The 21,428-nt window shown below is 35.1% G+C and overlaps 1 protein-coding gene across 1 annotated transcript; it reads left to right on the top strand.

The window, feature by feature from the left end:
* Positions 1-342: 342 nt before the first annotated feature.
* Positions 343-11,743, top strand: LOC121407684 (neuralized-like protein 2). The gene is made up of 3 exons (XM_041598870.1): positions 343-494; positions 6,980-7,767; positions 9,756-11,743. The coding sequence occupies exons 2-3, from the start codon at positions 7,017-7,019 to the stop codon at positions 9,872-9,874; spliced, it is 870 nt and encodes a 289-aa protein (XP_041454804.1). The 5' UTR covers positions 343-494; positions 6,980-7,016; the 3' UTR covers positions 9,875-11,743.
* The last annotated feature ends 9,685 nt before the right edge of the window (positions 11,744-21,428 follow it).

Raw genomic sequence — 21,428 nt, 5'->3', positions numbered from 1 at the left:
ATCTAGCTCGAGCTCTCTCTCATGACCGGTATACGTAGCTGAGCACCACCGCATACGGCACGGATCGTCTCATCTCACGGGCAAACCCCCTGAAGTGCCCCGACCGACCGTACCGGTACCCGGTGCGGATCCACAGTTGACAGTGCAAGCGATGCGTGAAAACAAATGCTGCCGGGCTGGAATTGTTTACTGCAAGATTTTAAGTTAATTTCTCATATGTCTGGATAAGTCGTTGGCCTGTGGGTTAGATTTGAAATGTGTTAATCTTCACTGGACTGCCAAAACAGCACTCAGCAGTTCAAACTTTGTTCAAGTTAAAAATCAGAGTCTCAGAGACAGAGTTTCACAGCACAGCTGTGACTGAGTGTGAACAACTCACAACACAACTTATGCAGGCAGTGTCAGTGTGATCTCGACTCAGAATAGTGCCCAGAGAAATCATCTGCATCTGCTAACCTGTTTAGCTGTATTTTTATCCTGCGCTTTGATGTGTGGTAAGCCAAAATATGAGGCCAGTGTGTGTAGATTGATATTTCATCTTTCTCTGACTAAGCCTATGACTATGTCTATCTATATTCTTAGACAGCTGGCAGCCGTCTGTTTCGAGGAGTTTTTTAACATTTTTTTTCTAATTTCTCCTCGTACACAGATGGCTCGCTATCGTGCAGCCACCATTAGGGAACTTGCAATGCAAATCCCTCCGTCGGGGCTCTTCAATTTTTGTCTTTAAATTAATGAATAAAAATTTTGAGAAATAACGTGCCTAAGCTAAAGTGTGAATCAATATTCTCTCTTGGCATTAATTGCCAAAAAACAGAGAAAATTCAAGTTAAAAGGAACAAAAACAGTGACTTACCTCGCAAATTCACTTCCCCGTTTTATCCGATCTTAAGTACATAAACATATGGCCATTGAGTCCCCTGTACAGATCGCGCTAGAACTTTGGTCTCTGTATTTGGTGAGTGAAGCCAACGGAGTTCAGCTGAAAAACCAAAATAACAGAGACCGAAGCTTTTGGTCTAGTGTTGACCATACTCACCTGACTAGCGTGAAGTATGGTCAAAATAATTCTCCGAATAAATAGTTAAAATAGAAATCAAGCACTTACCACGATTATATGGATGAAGGTCTAACGAGTGGCAGTTTCCTGACATCTGGGCACAAACTGGAACCTCAAAAAAACGAAAAGTTCTCTCCTACCCCAGTCTCGATCAGCCATTTTGTTACGATTCATAACAAAATGGCCGATCGAGACTGGGGTAGAAGGAGAGAACTTTTCGTTTTTTTGAGGTTCCAGTTTGTGCCCAGATGTCAGGAAACTGCCACTCGTTAGACCTTCATCCATATAATCGTGGTAAGTGCTTGATTTCTGTTTTAACTATTTATTCAGAGAATTATTTTGACACGTAAGGTCCTGGGCGTAGCGGGCGGGAGTTCCTTGGGTTAGGGGGAAACTTGCTCGATGTTTATGCCCCCATCTTGTTTCTTATTTTATTGTTCTTCGCCAATGTTTACGGATGCTACTTCACATTTTCATCAATAATTTTACAGTTTACAATCTTGCCATCAGTTTGATAGCTATTATTTGAATTTTGATTTTGATTAAAAATGTGAATATTTTTGGAACAAATTTTAGCAAAATGAATATTTTTTAAATGTCCGAGAAGTTTGAAAACACCAGCACAAGGGTATGATTACAAGCTACTGCTGTGTAAAAGTAGGTTGTGGGTTCGAATCCCGCTTGGTCTGCCTGTGATTTTTTTCACACAGCAACAGTATACTTGGTGTGTGTTTATACCCTTATGGTATTTTTGGAGACAAAATGAATAATATAAGTATATTGCAAAGTTATACAATTCATTTACTGGTTGAAAGTTTTGTTCCATATAATATTGCCTAACTTTTTAGCTCATCCGGCCTGAAGGGCCAGGTGAGCTTATGCCGTGGCGTGTCGTCCGTCGTCTGTTGTCCGTTTACAATTTAAAAATGCTTCTTCGCCATTTCAAGTTCGATTTCAATTCTGTTTGCTTTATATGATAGCACTAGGTGGGGGATTCAAAACTTCTACACAGAATTTTGAAACTCATTAGATATGCTACAATGTAATTTATGCGCATTTTTCAAAATTCACATAAAATGCTTCTTGAATTATTTTCTTCCTTCTGATAGAACTTCTTGAGGTTCACCAAACTTCTACACAGAATTTTGAAATTTTCAGTAGTAAACTATTTACGCTAATTTATGCAAAATTTATTCAGAAATCACAGAAAATGCCTCTTCTTTATTTGTTGACAGATTTTGATTTTTTTTCCATCTGGAAGAGCTGCATGAGGTTCACCAAACTTATACACAAAATTTTGAAATTTTGTCTAGAAAATTATTTATGCTGATTTATACAAAATTTATTCATAAATCACAAAAAATGTTTTTCTTCATTTGTTGATCAATTTCAATTTTGCTTGCTTTATATGATAGCTGGAGGTGGTGATACAAAATTTCAACACAGAATTTTGAAACTCATTAAATATGCTAATTTATTCATATATTTTCAAAACTCACAAAAAATATTTATTTGTTGATTGATTTTGATTATTTTTGTTCCATCTGAGAGCTACATGAGGTTCACCAAGGTTCTACAGAGTTTAGAAATTTTGACTAGAAAATTATTTATGCTTAATTTATATGAAATTTATTCATAGATCACAAAAAATGCTTCTATGTCATTTCTTCATAAATTTCAATTATATATCTTCAATTTGTGTCACCAATATAATTCATTACAGTGTCAACTGGGCTGAAATTGAAATTGTATTAAATTTCGTTGCAAGATGCCGGATGAGCTCCACATCATTGATGTGCTACATGTAGTTGTAATAAATATTGATGAGACTTTGCTTGTTAATTTTTTAAATGGCTGTTTCAAGGTCTAGACCTAGTCCACCCTAGAAATATGTTGATTTGAATAATTAGAGAAAAATCAAACAAGCATAATTGATGCTGAAAATTTGATCAAAATCGGACGTAAAATAAGTAAGTTATGAAATTTTAAAATTTCACTTATTTTTCACAAACAGTTATGTGCACAACTAAAAGTGACATGCAAATGGGGGAGTTGATGATGTCTGTCATTCACTATTTCTAGTTTTTTTTAATGTTTGGATTTATACAATATTTATTTCTATTTTTACCAATTTGACATTAAGGACCAACTTAACTGAACCATTGATAATATAAAATGTTATGACAATGGTAATACCACATGTTCAGGGAGGAATAAAACTTTGTTTCACAGGACAATGAGTAGAAAATCAGAATATTTCATATAATAAAATACAAAAGAAATAGTGAGTGATGTCATCAGTCCCCTCATTTGCATACAACCAGGATGTGCATATTACTATTCTATGAAATTAAGCAAAACTTTTAAATGTCATAATTTCTTATTTTACAACCGATTTTGATGAAACTTTCAGTGTTAGGCTTGTTGGATTTTTCTCTTTTTATTCAAATCAACTTTTTGTTGGGGTGGACTTGTCCTTTAAAACCGACTGTCCGGACACACAACCTAGCTGTCCGGACACAAAAACTGGGTATGAAAACTATAAATCTTGATCCAGTCTAGATTGAAAAATCTACTTTTTCCCAAGAGTTTTTAAACATTATTTTTCTGACTTTTTATTAGTCCTGCTACACAGACAATGGAAGTCTCCCATCATTGCCCATAGGACTTGTAGTGCCGGACTACCGGTGCTTCGCAAATAAACGCTTAACTACATAGACTAAACTAAAGGCACATAAACGTTATTGGCTGGCACATTCGTATGCTTAAGCTGCAAAAGAAATATGACTGCAAATGATCATTGGAAGCAACACCGGCTCTTTGGAATAAAAATTTTGGATATTAAATCACATATTTCATGCAGCTGGTACTGTAAGCTGATTACATAACAACTTTACATTATTGTACTCTGTTTCCCCCACCAAAAGGGGGAATTAAGCAGTAATCATGGAGGGTGCAGTAGCTCATCCTTTTCTCCATGCGTCGTGCAAAGCACTGGCACTACAAGTCCTATGGGAGACTTTGGCCTTTTGATGGAGGGGATGCGGCGAAGTCTCGGCGGAGCATATCCCTGACGAAATAGACTGTTTTTTGGTCCAGATGCAGACATGGCACTTCCAACTCCTAAATTAGATTCATACCATTTGACTGAGACAAAATTTAGACAAGGCCTTTTGAAGTTGTGCTAGCTCAGCACAGTTCAAAAACAAATATCCTGAAACTGATTCCTTAAATAAATGTTAGGGCAAGTCTAAGAAAAGGTCCCTCTAGTTGGAGACAAATTTCATATTTATTTTTGTCAGAAAGCGGCGCTAATGCAGTTTCGTACCAGTGCACTTCAAGAGAATTTCCCCACCAGTAGGCCTAATTGTTCACAAATGTCATAGCAAGTCTCTCAATCACATTTCAAGGTCAATAAGCCCACCGCTGTTCCGAATATTGCGATCGGGAACAGCTGTATTTCAGTTAGATCTCGAGGTCATTGTCGACTTCTCATTTAGACATCGCTTGGCAATGCTTGGCTTCGTCATAGTTTGATATGGACTGAAGTTTAGTGAACAAAAGATCTGCCTGCAGTTGCTCACCCATTTGTTCACCAAATGTTTGCATTATTTCGGTTGCTAACTTCAGTCCATATTGAAAATTCCCACGAATTCAAACAAAGTGATGTCTGACTGAGAATTTGAATGATGAAGTCGAGATCGAAGCAGAAAAACAGCCGGAAAGCGGTAGGCATATTGACCTTGAAATGTTATTGAGAGACTTGCTATAACATTTACTGGTGGGAGGAATTTTCTCGAAGTCAGCCGATGCAAAACTGCATTAACACCCAGTAATCTTTGGTAGGATAAGAAAGACCAAATGTCCAGTTTTACTACATTAAAGGTAAATGCTAGTTTTGGTAACGATATCAAAATGAGTTTGTACAGAATCCAATGAAATGACCACCAAAGTGTCTGTTTGTATAAATAAAACACATGTGCCAAAGGATTCTGGAAGAAATTGTGTAATTGCTGAGAAATCAGCAAATAAGCACAGGATTCGGGTAGAGCGTCGGGCCCGACGCTCGAAGCAATAATTATACATTGTCCCACGTACGCTTATCTGTGTTGGGGATCTTCGGTGTGAACATTTTTCAGCGTAGATTTCAAGATTCACAAAGTTCAGTTAATGTAACTGTACCAGACCTAGATCCTCGATGATGTGCTGACAATTAAGCCTTGTTTTACAGACTTTCTCATGAAATCAGTGTTTACTGCAACTACTGGAATTTCTCTTTAAGAAAAAAATGACATTCACATTTTTACAAATAAAAGTTGAAACAAACATTTTTAAACTTCATTTTTATTTAACAATTTGAATCACTTCTTCACAAAGTCCACTGAATTACTTGGGCTAAACTTGGCTACTGTGCTCATTGACGTAGAGGAATTACTTCCTGTCGGTACCCATTTACTTCACCTGGGTTGAAAGCAGCACATTGTGGATCAGTTTCTTGCTGGATAATTATGGCATGGCTCATGGCTGGGATTTAAACTCGCCACCCTCTGTTTCAAAGTCCGGAGACTAATCAGATCCACTTGGCCACAACGTTCCATGTTGTTGGTGGTTGTAGATGTGGAGCTCTGCATATGTGTGGAATAAAGTCTTTGAATTTATTTGCATGAAAAACTAAGGTGCTGGTATATAGGCCTATAAAGATCAATCAAAATTCTAGTATGAAATCTCAAAGGCAGGAACAGAGGTTTCTTAGGGGAGGGGATGCCATACTGTATAAGCTGTTATTTTCGCAGGGGTTTTATTTTCGCAAATTGCCGATCGGCCGCGAATTTAACAAAGCGCGAAAAAATATTGACACATTTCTTAGTCAGTGCCAATGCCTCCAACAGCAAAGATTTGCTATTGAAAACATCCTGCATAATTAGAAAATGGAGATATGCAACTGTATATGTACAAAAAATAAGGCTTAGAAAGTACAGTTAGTGATTCAAAAAGTTAGCTAGAATTTCACTTTTTTTAATGTCTCGAACGAAATCAGAGCCTAAATTATTTTCTAACATTATTTTATCAATATTTATACACTCACTGTAATAATAAAATGTATTTTCCATGAAATAATTTGATTTTATTGTCATCTGATTGACTCTATACACACGTATTGGTAGCTATTTGCATACTCATTAATATTCATAAGTCACATGACCAGAATTTTGATGGTGAAGATTCTGTTCACAACTTTTTACCAACTTTTTGAAAAATTAATCAAACAAAACACAAATTCCAAAGATTGCTTAACCCTATTAGATCCTGTGGCATGATGATTTTTTAGATCTAAAGGTTAAAGTGAAATTTAAGCCACCTTTTCCATAATTTCTAACTGTTTTTACAGGGACATATTTATGTACGAAAGACATATCAGCATGAAGACTTTGAGTAGTAAAGATTTGCACATGATTTGCTCTGGATTTACTTCTTTGAAATGCTGTGAAAATGATTCGTACATCTTCCGATCGCGAATTCAACAACCCGCGAAAATGTCGGGACACCCGCGATTCGCGAAAAAATTCTGTACGCGAAAATATCAGCTTTTACAGTATATATATATGGTAGGGGCAGCGAAATGGGGGTTGGAACATCTAAGACCAAAAGACTGTATCATGAGGATACATTATAGATAGATTGCATAAGGAGAAATAGGAATTTGTTTTAATATAAAAGGAAAGCAAGTTAAGTGCTGATTGACAATTTGTTGATTCAAATAAATACATGTATGAGCTATACAAACAAAAATAGCTTTGATGGTTTGAACCTTGGCTACAAAATGCTATTTCAATCAGACTTGTAGGTTTGATGGGATCAAATTAATGAAATATTGGATTGCACTTTAATGTGAAATACCTTTTCTCAATCTCATTTTAGGTGAGCTGCTGATCATTGTTGGAAGTCAACAGATGCAATGCCACTTTACAGATTTCATGAAAACCATGGGGTTAATGTGCGGCGCAGCGAGGATGGTGAGGTTGCCAAGCGTACCTCCAGCTTTGCTAATGCAATCACTTTCAGTGAGAACTCCATCCAACCTGGAGAGATATTCATGGTAGAGGTTGATGAACAAGAATCTGGATGGAGTGGACATCTCAGGTGTGGACTGACACAGCATTGCCCTTCCAGAATGGCAGCACTCGCTCCTGGTGATGCCATTGGGCCGGCTGAAGCGATAGGAGATGTCATTCGTATTCCTCAGTACTCCATGCCAGATCTGACTAGCATGGGCAAATCATGGATCTTTGCAATCACGAAGCATCACAATAAAGTGCCGCGCACAATACAGGATGATGACGAAGAGCAGATGGAAGCGAGCTCTTTCATCCAGAACTTCGGGAATGCCCTTCAAGTCGGTAACAAGATCCTGCCCCAATCTCTCCTGGTCAAAGACTTCTGTCACATAGACTTGGAAACCCCTGGTCATTCTCTGTACAAGAATGGCAAGCAGTTCTTGGCTACATCGATAGGTAGTAGAATCGGCATTACGTATGAGATACAGACAATTTCACCCAATGAACAAAGGGCAAACATGCATCTTATCATTAATGGGGAAGATCAGGGCTCATCTCCAATGGACAATGCAGACTTGGAAAGCCCATTTTATGCCATAGTGGATGTCTATGGAACTACTAAACAAGTCAGAATAGTTCAGCTGAATTATGGTAAGTTTTTTCTTGACTTTCAATTATAATCTCCATCTATGATGTGTACAAGGCATTGTAGTTGATACTGAATTTAAAATAAGTGCAATCATGCATCTACATGTATTTACTGTTGTCTTTTCCAATTTTTACACTAAAATCATAAATTACATTTACATTGTAGGCCTAATTGCATTTGCTGTTCTTATTATGCAATCATTTCTACATACATGTTCATCATTTGTTATGTTACAGGTGCATTCCCCTTTTTCTGTCTTATTTTAATTCTAATTTTAATACATAGGCCTATGTATATTAACCCCTCTATGGCTTCAAATTTCACATTTTATGATACAATATGATGACTTTTTTGCCGTTTCACAACTTTCACTGTTATCCATAATTTCTCATTCTAATCTAAATTTGATGTAATTTAGATGGAAAGTTTATTCATGGATAAAAAACAGTCTTATTCAGATATTCCTTTTTTTCCAAAAATTATACAAGTAATTTTATGAACGCCAAATCCCGTCAAAGGTTTTGACTTGTACCAAAATGAAGGAAAATGTGTATCCAGAATTCTAGCTTGCAGACAGGATTTTCATTTTTTGGACAAGTTCTTTATCAATTTATAGACATAGTGTAGGGTACAGCACATTGTCTCAGAAAATTAAAGATAAATGTGGTGGATTAAACTAAAGTCTTGAAAGATGCAGTCAGTTGGTCTCACTAAATCCACTCATCTTTACATGTACTATCCATTTTTTATGACAATTTTTTTAGCATAGAAACTAGACAGTTTTAAGTTCATATAACTTTGTTCTTGACCTGATAATTTCTGCACGTTTGGTCAGTGTCCTGATAAATTTACTTCCAGTTTCAAAGAGATTTTAAGATAATATAATTTCATCTTAAAATGTAATTTCATATGTTACGTAATAGATGCAAAGATCTGTTATTGTATTTTTGGCTCATGATCTATGGTCACATTAATTCTGAAAAACTCAGACCAGCATTGTGCATGTACTTTATCTAGATCCATTTACTTTTATTCTAGATCCATTTACTTTTATTCTTTCATAAAGAAGCCCCTTGTATTTAAAAGGGAGTTACATGAATAATGGTAAAGACTAAAGAGGACTTCAAATTCAATAAAGGTTGATGATGATGATGATACATACGTGTACCTGTAAAGCTCAAAATATAAAAAAAACTAACATTTAATACTGTCTTTGCCGAAAGAGCTTGTAAAACGCTTGAAATGATAGCTGCCAGGTAATGGAAAAAGCGGGTTTTAGACATGATTAAACCTTTAATAATGAACTTCAGGATCTATACTCAAAGGTCATTTGCAGGAGCATATCCAGGATTTCCAAGGGGGGGGGGACATTTTCCTGAGGGAAATGTGACAAGCAAAAAAAAATGAGAAGATAGGTTTTCAGCCAAAATTAAAGGTCTTTTCGTCCATTAAAAATTTTACAAGCAAAAAAAAAGAAAATCTGTTTTGTTTCTTTACTTTTCCTGAGAAAAAAATTACCTGAGTGTACATCTTCTATAACAAAAATGGTTTTTGATTTTTGATCAAGTTTGAAACAGAATTACAGGTTTTCGCGAACGGAAAAAAAATTCTCATTTTTAATCTGAAAATCACTGTTGCTAAGTTATATTATTAATATTCAATCAAGGAACATTATTTTGATATGACATAATTTGCCTGGAATGAACCTTTTCTTGGTGATTATTATATTTCAGGGAACAATTTTCCTGATATCGCATTGTAATGTGCTCCAAGATGTCTTTTGCTTGGCAGATATTTACGTAGGACTGTAAAATAACTTGAGAGCTTTTCTTCTATGAGTTATGACCAAAAATGCTACTCTAATTTGTTAAGCAAAATTACTCCCTGCATTTGTAAACATATGCAGTTGGTGAAGTATTGATTGATAATTGGTAAAGTATTTATAAATGAATGTATTTGCTATTGTCATTATTTTGTTTTTCTCCACCAGTTCCCACTCTTCAGGAGTGCTGTCGGATGAGAATACGAACCTGCATCAAGGAGAACCAGGTGGCTAGACTACCCCTTCCTGCAAAGCTCAAACGCTTCCTAAGATTTGAACCAATGTAATGTGAACTCATTGCTAAGAGGTAAAAGGTCAAACACACTTCAGGGCAGGATGGACTTGCTTGCTTCAGGACCCTGTTACTGGACACTAGTTTTACCATAAATTGTATCTTTCTTCAGTTGCTTTCTTGGTTTATTAATAATACTCAATAGCCAATCAAAATCATCATTATTTCCATGCAAATAACTGAACCTGTAGATGGCTATAAAGCCATGTTTGTAAGTATATTGCAACAGGTGCTCATCCCCCCAAATGTTCATGGTTTTAGGCATTTGTCTAATAATTTGGGTAGTTGTAGGTCCATGGTTATGACATGGCATAGTAATATATTTTATTTTCCCAATGTATGGGGGTGATTTTGAAACATTGTGCAATCAACTGGTTACTAAGCAGTATGGAAAACATACATTGACAGTAGCTGACTCGCCTGTCTGGCTACATGTAACATTTGATAATAGTTTACACTTGAGTTTACTTTCTGAGCCAGAACCATAGAGTGACCAAACCAAAACAATGGCCATGGGTTCACTTGACCTTTTCTTATGTTCTAGCTGTAAAGTTTCATGTGTCAACTATTTTCAAAAGATGTTGACTTGGTCAGTAGCCCTCTTATGTGACACTGAGTGAGGGTCCTGTACGTTGTTTAACCTTCAACATGTATGGGATGCTAAAACTATGTTCGTTATCATATTTACTGTAGTCATGTTTCCCAAGCAATAACCCCAAAATATGGTAAGTTTTCAGCCTTCTTTTGGCACTTCTGTGATGGCCTAGTTTCAGCCGTGGTCGATCCTAGCCATTTGTGGTGACTTTGTTGCACAATGTAATAGCAATTTTGCACGCTAGGTACAGTATGTTGCATTTTTTGTAAACTCAACTGTCAAATCGATTGCAGTGCTCATGGCTTGGTAACCACATTCAGTTTTTGTTATATTTTCATCTTACTTTATGATTTAATCTTTCATTCTATCATGACCTCAGGGGTGTTTCACAGAGATTTAAGAGTGACTTTAGAGTTGTGCTTAACCTCCTATTTGCATGCGGTTTAAAAGGCATCATCGCATTGGTCAAATTATGCTAAGACGTGCTGCTGTGTATTATTAAGATATTACGGTGTTACACAACATGTGGGCATCTGCACTAAGCTTGACTTTCTGTCACTTTAAATCTTTTTGAACCCCCTCCCCTGGTCAAACATTTGTAAAGCTGCATTATTTTGATAGAATCAGTCGAAATGATAGTGTTTTTGGTTTAGAATTCTATTTTTTGACCATAGATGTAGGCCTACTTTATACTAAATAATTTTCAAAAAATCAATTGTTTTGTACAGGGCTGCTTTTAATATAAAATTCCTTACATTTCCATATAATGTGCAGGGAATCTTTTCCCTGGCCTGAGATGTGTTTCCTTCCTTTTGATAGAGAAAGGATGATTATTTGAGGAAGCTAATAGTTTTGAAGCTGCCTATATTGTGATCTATTTATTTGCTAGAAAAGATATATTTTTATCTTCCCGAAGAGAAACAATTTATGTACATGTAAATAGACATGTGTGATAATGAAATCATTAGCAATGTATACTGTAATGGAATGCTGTCATTATCAAGCATCACAGATGGTTGTTGACCTGTGGTGTGCAGTGATTACTTGTTCAGCCAGGCATAATTTTATGCTGTTTAAGAAGCTAATTTAGACTCGGAGTCTATTCAATATTCATCATCTTCTTTTAAAATAGATCTTGTGCTTAATAAATCAAGATCACCAACTCAGTGTTCAATACAATGTAATTTCTTTTTTTAAGCTTGGTTATTGCAATCAGTAAGATGCATGATGCTCAAATGCATTCATATTTTGCTCGTAATTGTTGTTATCTTAGATTTAATCTTTGTGTCCAAACGGGAGTAAGGGGTCCCCTGATATTTTTAGAAATTGTTAGTATGGTGAATAATAACCACAGAGGATTTAATCCTTTTCTTGATTCAAATACAGGATAAGATTGTTTAGTTTGATACAGAGCTGTTGTAAAGCACTATCTCCATTGGGCTTTTCATTTGCAAGGGTGCAAATGTAAAAAAATGGCAAAATCCTGTAGTACATTCATATTTTATGCCACAAAAGTGTGCAAAATGTGCGCTCAAATGTCCAGAAGTTTTTTTGATTGTTCGCGGGGGTAACTTGATGGCGCTTTTCGTTCAGGAGTAATCTAAAAAATATCTTCTGAATAAAAAGGGAATAGTTGACGCATCCGAAGATTCAAGTACACATTTTGAGCACTTTGTTGCATTAATATTTCCAAGTGTTTGACTTTGCTATTGTTTTACAATTTTTTCCTTGCAACACCTCTACAAAATTTTGTGAAACCTGTGAAAACAGTGCTGCCTTCATGCAAAATGGTTCATTTACACCGAATACTGTCAGTGTCTTGTAAGGGCTGCAGAATTGCTGCAAATATAATTTCATTATGAAAAAGGCTCTACTTCAAAGACCAGCTATGCGTGAGATTTTCTGTGAATCTGAGTGAGATCACAGACATTGTGTAAAATGTATATGGGGATAGGCTGTAATAGTTGCGTGAGACAGAGATTTGAGGGGATGAACAAGACTCCAAAATGCTTGAGTCTCACGCATAATGCGTGAGACTTGGTAGCTCTGCATCTCCAGATTCCAATGTGCTGTACATGGATATGTTTTATCAGCTATGTCAATACCCACTGTAATTTCAGTGTACATGTACACACAGTTTATGTGTATACTTATCAGTATGCAATCAACAAATGTTGCATAATACTATCAGTTATTACACAATACAATGCATGCATCTGAACTAAACTACAAACGAAACAAAAATAATTTCACATTTCCAAATTGAGTTGAGAAAAACAATTTGGCAGGGGTGTCCAGCAAAATTATTTTGCTTTTTATTGCTTGAGTATTAGGGGGGAAAAGACGCCTTCAGGGCTTGTGGCTTAAAAAAACCCATTTTCATGAGATGGATTTTCCCACTCAATTAAAAACAAACTTTACATAGGGACGAACTACCCCTTTAGAATTTAAAATTTGCAAACTAGTTCATTGTTAAATTCTATTTACTTTGCACAAATGAATAAAAAACCTTTTACAGAATGTTTGGAATGAATACTTGGTGGAGAGAACAATTCATGGCTGGCCTACTGTTGTACGGTTACGCATTATTGCATCACTGAAAAAAGAGTCACATAATTTAATCGATAAGATAGTAGATTACTCATTAGATCAAAGAGTATGTACACTGTATTATCAATAATTTGTTTGTTTACAGATTTATGGATGGGAAGTAGAATAACTAAATTATATCTGAAATGAAAGATTTGTGGCTTTTTGGTATGCTGATGATGGAGTTTGAGATCTTGAGTGCTATTCAAATATATTTAGTTATCTTTTTAGGTTATATCATCTGTTCGGGGGGGGGGGTTAAAGTCAGTCTTAACTTTTTATAAATCCCAAAGGAAGTGGCGTGATGGCAAAGTTGTTAGAGTGGTGGGTTTTAGATTCCAATTACCCGGGTTTGATTTCATTAGATGCACTCGTGCCCTTTTGAAGACATTTATCCTCATTACCAAGTCCTTTGGAGATGACCTCAAGCCTTTGGTCTTCTGGTTGCTTGTTTAGAAACATTCATGCTTTCTTTGCAATCGGTTAAAAAATCATTAAAAAATTCACCATCACTACAACCCCCCCAAAAAAAATCCAGTTTATTACTACATAATAATGTGTGTCCCAAAATGTCTGATGATAAATAAAAATATTCAGGCAACATATGAAAACTAGTGGCCCCTTAGCACAAAATATCCCCCCCCCCCCCCCCCCTCTCGTTACTACATTCAGATAAAAAATGTGTTTGTACAAATGTACCAAATGAGCTAGAAAGTTAATGGTATGTCTAAATGCGTAGAAAAGGGCACCTTATACAAAAGTCAAGAGTTGTACATCATTTAGCACGAATTCTGCTATAAAGGCTCTGTTGATCTCTGTCTCACACACTGAATTTTCTTCATTTTCCATTGTTTAGTCTACATGATGCATGACTGTCAGACTTGGCATTGAAAATGAGCCTGCATGGATGATGCCGCTCTTTTTCTTGGTATTAAAGGTGCCCGAGACGTTGGTAATAAGTAGTGAAATAATGCATGAGTTTTGAGCTAGACTTGGCTTACATTTGCCTTGGCTTAGCACAATTTAACCGATAAAGGTCTCACATCCAATGGAAAGCAAATTGACATGAGAAAATTTGTGGTAATAATATTACAAAGTGTGATCAATAATTCAACACTGCACAGCTGTGTAAACTTAAGCAAATTAATCATATATAACCAATGTCTACATTGTCATATATTAGCAAACTGCTAGGTTTTGAGAAGAAGCCCGTTATTTTAAAGGTCAAGAACTTTCAGAACATTACTTCGTGTGAAAATAAGAAATATAAATGGAAAATGGAGAATGTACAGTATATAATTTATATATTTATATTATGATATACTCCTGTCTCTATGCTTTGTTAATATGCAGATATTAAAAATGTTGATAATTTCCCAATTCCCCCTCTCAATTGTAAATTTACTTTGATTTTTACCTTAATCTGGCACAACTCGATTTTTCATTATCAGATGGATCCTTTTATTAAAGAAACCCAAAGTTTTTGTCTTAATCATCATTGCAGTGTCACTTATTCTATGCGGGCATTTACCATATTTGTTATTGATTTGTTCATGAAAAATAGTCATTCAATTTATCCATATGTTCAAAGAAATAGTATTTTACTTTTAATTTGTTCATAGAAGTTGGTTTCTTGGTTTTGATACAATACTATTTGATAGTATCATAGCATGTTATTCATGATTATTCAGGTATTATGTTATTTTATTTTGTTGTACTCTACATGTGTATATTATTTCCTTTTATTCTTCATCCCTGTGCAATATGTTTTAAGACATCTCACTCTATAAACATTATGAGTCACTTAACATGATTTTCTGATTAATGTTTTATTAGCCATTAGCTAATTGTGTTTCCCAACCCCCATATGCATGGTTATCTAAATAAGAAGTAAAAATCCAATGTGATATATGTATGTTATGCTTTCATTTAATGGCTAGATTATCCACTGACTGTACGCAAGCCATGTACCAACATGGATAACAGAGGACTTTCAATTAGAAACCTGATTACATAGAAATTCACTGTTTTATGAATCATTCAGTTGTGAGTTTAAAGCATATGAGCAAGTGATTTTAACGCATAACGAGTGGGTTCTTCTAGATCAAGTGAAAATAGAAATACAGTCAAACCTGTTTGAGCAGCCATTTACCCTGGGGGAAAAATGTGTTGTTTCTGGCGCTACTTTTAGAGCTTGACATCCAAAATTGCTGCAGTTGTTTGTATTTCAGTTTACATGGATTCTCCCGGATTTCCAGGGGCTCTTGGGGGTGTTTTTTTTTTTGGGGGGGGGGCAAATTGGCCCCTAGCCCCATGCATTTTTTGGTTGTTGATGCACATGCCTATCCTATAGTAACCTCTAAAATTAACCCTAATGAGCACAAAATACATGAACATGTCTGTAATAAGTGCTGCAAAATGTAATAAGTCCTGCAATTTTCATTTGTTCCCCTTTGTAGGTCAGACAGGTTTCCTTGTAGTTTACATATACTAGTAGTCTTGTGACAAATCTGAAACAAAGAGAGTTATGTTTTTTTCAATACAGTATTTATAAACCTGCATAAAGTGTATATGGCCATGAACGAATCTCAAAACCTACAATAAGAAACTAGACCGAGTACTCTGTAAATAACCGATTTGTCAATTGGGGTTTTGATTTCAAGAAAATCATAAATTTATGATTTTAAAGAGCAAAAAGTTCCTCCACCTTATGAAGTTGTTATATCCAACCAGGGGCCCGTTTCATAAAGGACTTGCAACTGTTGTAACTTTGCCATAATGGCAATTACCATGGTAACAGGGCTCAGCAGCCAATCAGAATCAAGGTTACCATGGTAGTTGCCATAATTATAAACAGTTGCAAGTCCTTTATGAAACGGCCCCCTGGTACAAGATCCAAGAATTCCTTGAAGACATTTTTTTCAGATGGGGTAGAGTTCATTCAGAGCTTGCATGCATGCCTCATGCTTGAATGAACCTCAAACTTAAAACTCCATTTTCTCTTTGTTTTTAATCTCCTTGAAATTCTGTATGAAAATCAAGTTTATCCAGGTTTAAATCAAGAAATATAATATATATGATGATATATATTTGTAAGTTTATAAATGATCTACATTTTCAGACATTTCAACTTATCTGACTCATTGTGGATTTTGAGGTGGGCATTCAGAAGCATTTCCTTCTCTCCTTTATGGAAAGTCAAAGCTTGGACAAAATTTATTATTTATCCATATCCCTCATTTGCCTGCATGATATAGGGCATATAGATGCCATAGATCTCCAGGAATTCCATAGTGTAGCATATGGCTAGTAGTTCATAGTAATCAGATTAATACTGGTATACGTTAATTTGGGTGTATGCATGACCAATTTTATTTATTGTATTTCAATACTCATCATACCAGGAACTTAGTTCCTGTTTTCTGGAACACATTTTTCTTTTGGCAATATATTTTTCAATCAGTTATTTAAGTACTTGTATTGGTTTGCAAAGGCCTGAGAAGTGTGAATAGTAATTGTGTTTTATTTAAGACATTGTATTCATCTTAACTTATAAGTTTAGTAATTGACCATTTCAGTTTGATGAATATGCATGAATCAAAATGGACACAAGACCAGAGACATAAATAAAATATTGTACATAAAGTGATGTTATTTGCATTTAATTCTATCAAAAACATAGGATATCATGCAATATATGAACTGCATGAATTTGAAATGCATGTGTGATGAAAACAAAGTTGATTTTGTTTCCAAATATCTGTAATATGGGATATTTATTTTTTCTAAAAAATGTAACTGTTTGCTGGACTGTTGATTGAGTCTGTTGTTGCTAGATATGTAGGTGAAAGATGAATAATATTTTGCAAAATTATTTGGAGTATTCTTCAAAATAAACTTATTGAATAGCAAACAGTCGTCTGCAGGTTTACGTTTCTTTCGTTACTGTCGGTGCAATTCGTTATTTGATTTGAAGTTACTACATTGTTTCATGTTAATTGATTTTTTTTCAGAATTGCAGAATCATTTTTTGGTTTCATTTTAAAAGGTATACATTAAATATAGTATACAAATGAGTACTTACTAGTAAATGACTTAAAGGGGTGTTTTGGGCAATTCACTGAGCAAAACGCTGAAAATTTCAATGGAGAGCTTTGTCAAATCTATCAAGACTAAATTAGAGAATAAATTTCTTGAAATTTCATTTAAATAATGGATCTATTTCAATTAATGATGATTTATCTCTATACAAAACTTTTTATTAGGCAGTCTATGGCCCTCTTATAGTATCAATAGGGGTGTTCACAGCCACTTTGCAGATCTATGCTTTCTAGAACATTGAGAATCTAATTTCAAAAGCCCTTCCATGACAAAGCGGCCTTTGTCAAAAATCCCTGAATCAAAACAACAGTGTCTTCCTGGACTCTGGATAAACGAGACATTTGCAAGTTTTCGTCTGGTCTGAATCTTACGACATTGCGCTGTCCAGGCCCAACTTTCGACAATGACCTCTAATCTGAGCATTGTGATATGACGAGCATTTTCAACAGATTCTCAATCTTCCAGAAAATGTCTGCGAAGTGGCTGCAAAAACTCACGACCGAATCCCACTTGCCAAAAAGAAGCATGAAAATATTAGTTTGACAAAAAGTGACAAATACAATAATCATTTGAAGTAACTGTTCTGTGGTGAAAACTGAACATGCCCTTGTAAAAAGATAAAATTTCGCATCTCACAAAAACAAAATTCTATTTCAGTCATATGGTGCAACTGATTTTATTCTTTAACTGGAAAGCAGGTTAAAGATAAATTCCTGTTTTGGTAACGATCTCAAAATGACTTTTTACAGAATCTAATATCATGACCACCCAAGTGTCTGTTTGTATGAATAAAAAATATGTGCCAAAGGATTCTGGAAGAAATTGTGTAATTGCTGAGAAATCAGCAAAATAAGCGCGGATTCGGTCACTTCCGTCGGGTCTTTATTTCAGCAATAATAATACACTGTCCCACGTGTGCCTATCTGTGTTGGTGATCTTCAGTGTGAACATTTTTCAGCGTAGATTTCAAGATTTCACAAAGTTCAGTTTATGTAACTGTACTAGATCCTCGATGATATACTGACATTTAAGCCTGGTTTTACAGACTTTCTCATGAAATCAGTGTTTACTGCAACTACTGGCATTTCTCTTTAACCAAACAAGAACACAGATTATCTGAAATCTATTCCTATTTGGTACTGTAAAAAAAAAATCCATAAAAGACCTCAGTTAAATGAAAACAAAATGGTGCAATCGCCACTGACCTCAATAACAGGAAAAAATATGGGGAAAAAAGTAACCATTTTTTTTCTCCAGTACTAATGTTTATGCAACAGGATCTAAATGTTAGACAAGCTTGTCTTTGATTTCCTTCATTTTACTATACTTTTATTATGAATTGCACTGGACATGAATTCTCTAATGTTTCACAAAATAAATTGTAAATTTATTTCTTTCATTTGATAACCCTTTCTTTCTCTTTCACCCCCTCCCTTCTCTCTCCCTCATCTTTTTTTTACTATCATATATCTATATATATAACAAATCCTCCATATTTAAGGGATACCCAAGGCTGAAAATAATATGATTTGAACTGATAAAGAAATATCTGACAAACAAAACACTGAAAATTTGATCAAAATCGGACATTGTGAGGAATAACAAAGTTATGACATTTTGAATATTTGCATTATTTCGGTCAAACAGTTCTGTATCCTCCCCCCCCCCCCCCCCGAACTAAAAAAGTTGGATCGTTTGATGCATTAGATATTAATTGCTGCAACATATTTTATCATAAGTGAGACAAATCATTCCCAATTTTATGAAAATGAAATAATTCTGATTTCATGTTATAACATAATAAAAAAGAAAAGTGGGGGTGACATCACCAACCTACCTAATGAATATTCATGACATATTCACAAAATAAAATTTAGAATTCAATACCTTGGTTATTTGTCATCAGATTTTGATGAAATTTTCAGCATTTTGCTTGGTGAATTTTACTAAATTAACTTTACACACATTTTCAGCCTGGAGTACCCCTTTAAGGAGGCTTTGTTGTTGATATCGCTCTCTTTAAAGAGAAATTCCAGTAGTTGCAGGAAACACTGATTTCATGAGAAAGTCTGTAAAACCAGGCTTAATTGTCAGTATATCATCGAGGATCTAGATCTGGTACAGTTACATAAACTGAACTTTGTGAAATCTTGAAATCTACGCTGAAAAACGTTCACACTGAAGATCCCCAACACAGATAGGCACACATGGGACAGTGTATTATTATTGCTGGAATAAAGACCCGACGGAAGTGACCGAATCCGCGCTTATTTTGCTTATTTCTCAGCAATTACACAATTTCTCGCAGAATCCTTTGGCACATATTTTTTATTCATACAAACAGACACTTGGGTGGTCATTATATTAGATTCTGTAAAAAGTCATTTTGAGATCGTTACCAAAACAGGAATTTATCTTTAATACATCCCCTTCTTCCTCTCTTACACTCGGTACATTTATCTCCTTCCCTCACACAAGTTCAATTTTGCTAGTTTGTCGTATATATTTTCCTTTTAACTCATACTTATTCATACCTCCTGGTCTCCAGGTCACAAGCTCACTAAATTTTCAATTCCAACCCAAATAACCACAACCAATATTGACTTTAAACAGTCTACACACATCAGTGAAATAATAATATATTTTACAAAACTGTTGTAGTTTTCACATTTATTTTCATTATTTTTTTTTCTTTGCAATTTAATGTATGTGCTTCAATTTAAATGCATAAATTTACACTGCAGAAAAAATATTTTCCTGCTATGTACATTTACAATATTACATGTAAATTCAAAAGGAATGACTGGACTCTGGATGGAAATAGTTCCAATCGTAAAATACAAAAAAAAGGAAAAAAGAAATTTAACCGAAATGTAAAACTTCACTTCCATTTGCTCACATTTATTCTCAATCACTCCCAGCACTTCTCTCTTCCTCTCTCACCTATTCTTTCTCTCCTTTCTACCTCTCTCTCTCTCTCTCTCTCTGTATTTTCCCTCATTCACTGAAACTCAACACTTATCCTGTGTGGTTGTTAAATTGTGTGCGAACCACTCTAAAAAAACAAAACAAATGCCCTATAATAACTACACAAACAAAATTTCTGACAAAGCATTCATACCCAGTAATAAATAAAATAACTTTATCTTTGTACATGCAATATTCAATCAAAATTCCTCTTTTTTAAAAAAAGATCCACAATACTTAAAGCACTGTAATTATTACGCAGTTTAATGTTAATATCACTTATTAGGGCTATAATTGTATATGTGGGCCCTGCTATTAATATTACCCCGGCTTTAGCTGGGATGCCTAGCATTCAAGGAATTTCTACCTGCAGGGTTTCCATTTAGGCATTTACCTCACCTGGGTTGAGTGCAGTACAATGTGGATGAATTTCTTGCAGAAGGAAATCATGCCATGGCTGGGATTCAAACCCACGACCCTCTGTTTCAAAGTCAGAAGACTAATCCACTGGACCACAACGCTCCATAACTGTATCCTATTAAATGCATTTCGAGAAGTAGTTCTACATCATCATTTATCAACAATGTGTCTGATTTAAAAACATATTTCCATGTACTGTAATAGAAGTATACCTACCAAACTCTTAGAAATCGTTTTATAACTATTATCAATATCGAGATTCCTACAACGGAACATCCAAACTACTATTCTTGTTAAATTTCATTTTTGCCTATCCAACTGAACACTTCCTGAATTTATCCCCATGATTTCACTGCATTCCGTTTGGAAGGGTAGTAATATAAACATGAACATTTATTGAAATTCTGTAAAAATATGTCTCTCATTGACCAAATTCATATCAATTTTTTTTCTTTACATAAACTGAAGCAAATATGGACAGAGTTTACATGTAGGCAAAGGAAAGTACACTTTATAAAGTTTATATCAAACCATTTAAAAATATTCTTCTTGTTATTAGTTATTCCATTCATTAAAAAATCAAAGTTCTAACTTTAACAAGTGGAATGCCTCTGGCCATCTCACCTGCATCACGCGATTCAACATAGCAGCAGTGCTGACTTTGAAAACTACTATAACTCGCACAAGATGTTCAGTGATACTTGGTTACTCTTATTTCCACGTTTTATGAACTAGACCAATACACTTTACAGAGATAGGATGTTAATTTAACAAATACCCCCAATGTGGCCAAAGTCCATTGACCTCACATGACCTTTGACCTTGATCATGTGACCTGAAACTTGCACAGGATATTCAGTGATACTTGATTACTCTT

The sequence above is a fragment of the Lytechinus variegatus genome, chromosome 2 (assembly GCF_018143015.1).
Source record: "Lytechinus variegatus isolate NC3 chromosome 2, Lvar_3.0, whole genome shotgun sequence".
Lineage (NCBI taxonomy): Eukaryota > Metazoa > Echinodermata > Echinoidea > Temnopleuroida > Toxopneustidae > Lytechinus > Lytechinus variegatus.
Note: the sequence above shows the minus strand (reverse complement) of the source record. Positions and strands in the feature narration are given on the sequence as shown.

Bases quoted from the DNA above. Each gene is read 5' to 3' on its own strand.
- LOC121407684 (XM_041598870.1), top strand. From the start codon at position 7,017: ATGCCACTTTACAGATTTCATGAAAACCATGGGGTTAATGTGCGGCGC. The intron at 7,768-9,755 runs GTAAGTTTTTTC...TTTCTCCACCAG, and splicing joins AATAGTTCAGCTGAATTATG to TTCCCACTCTTCAGGAGTGC.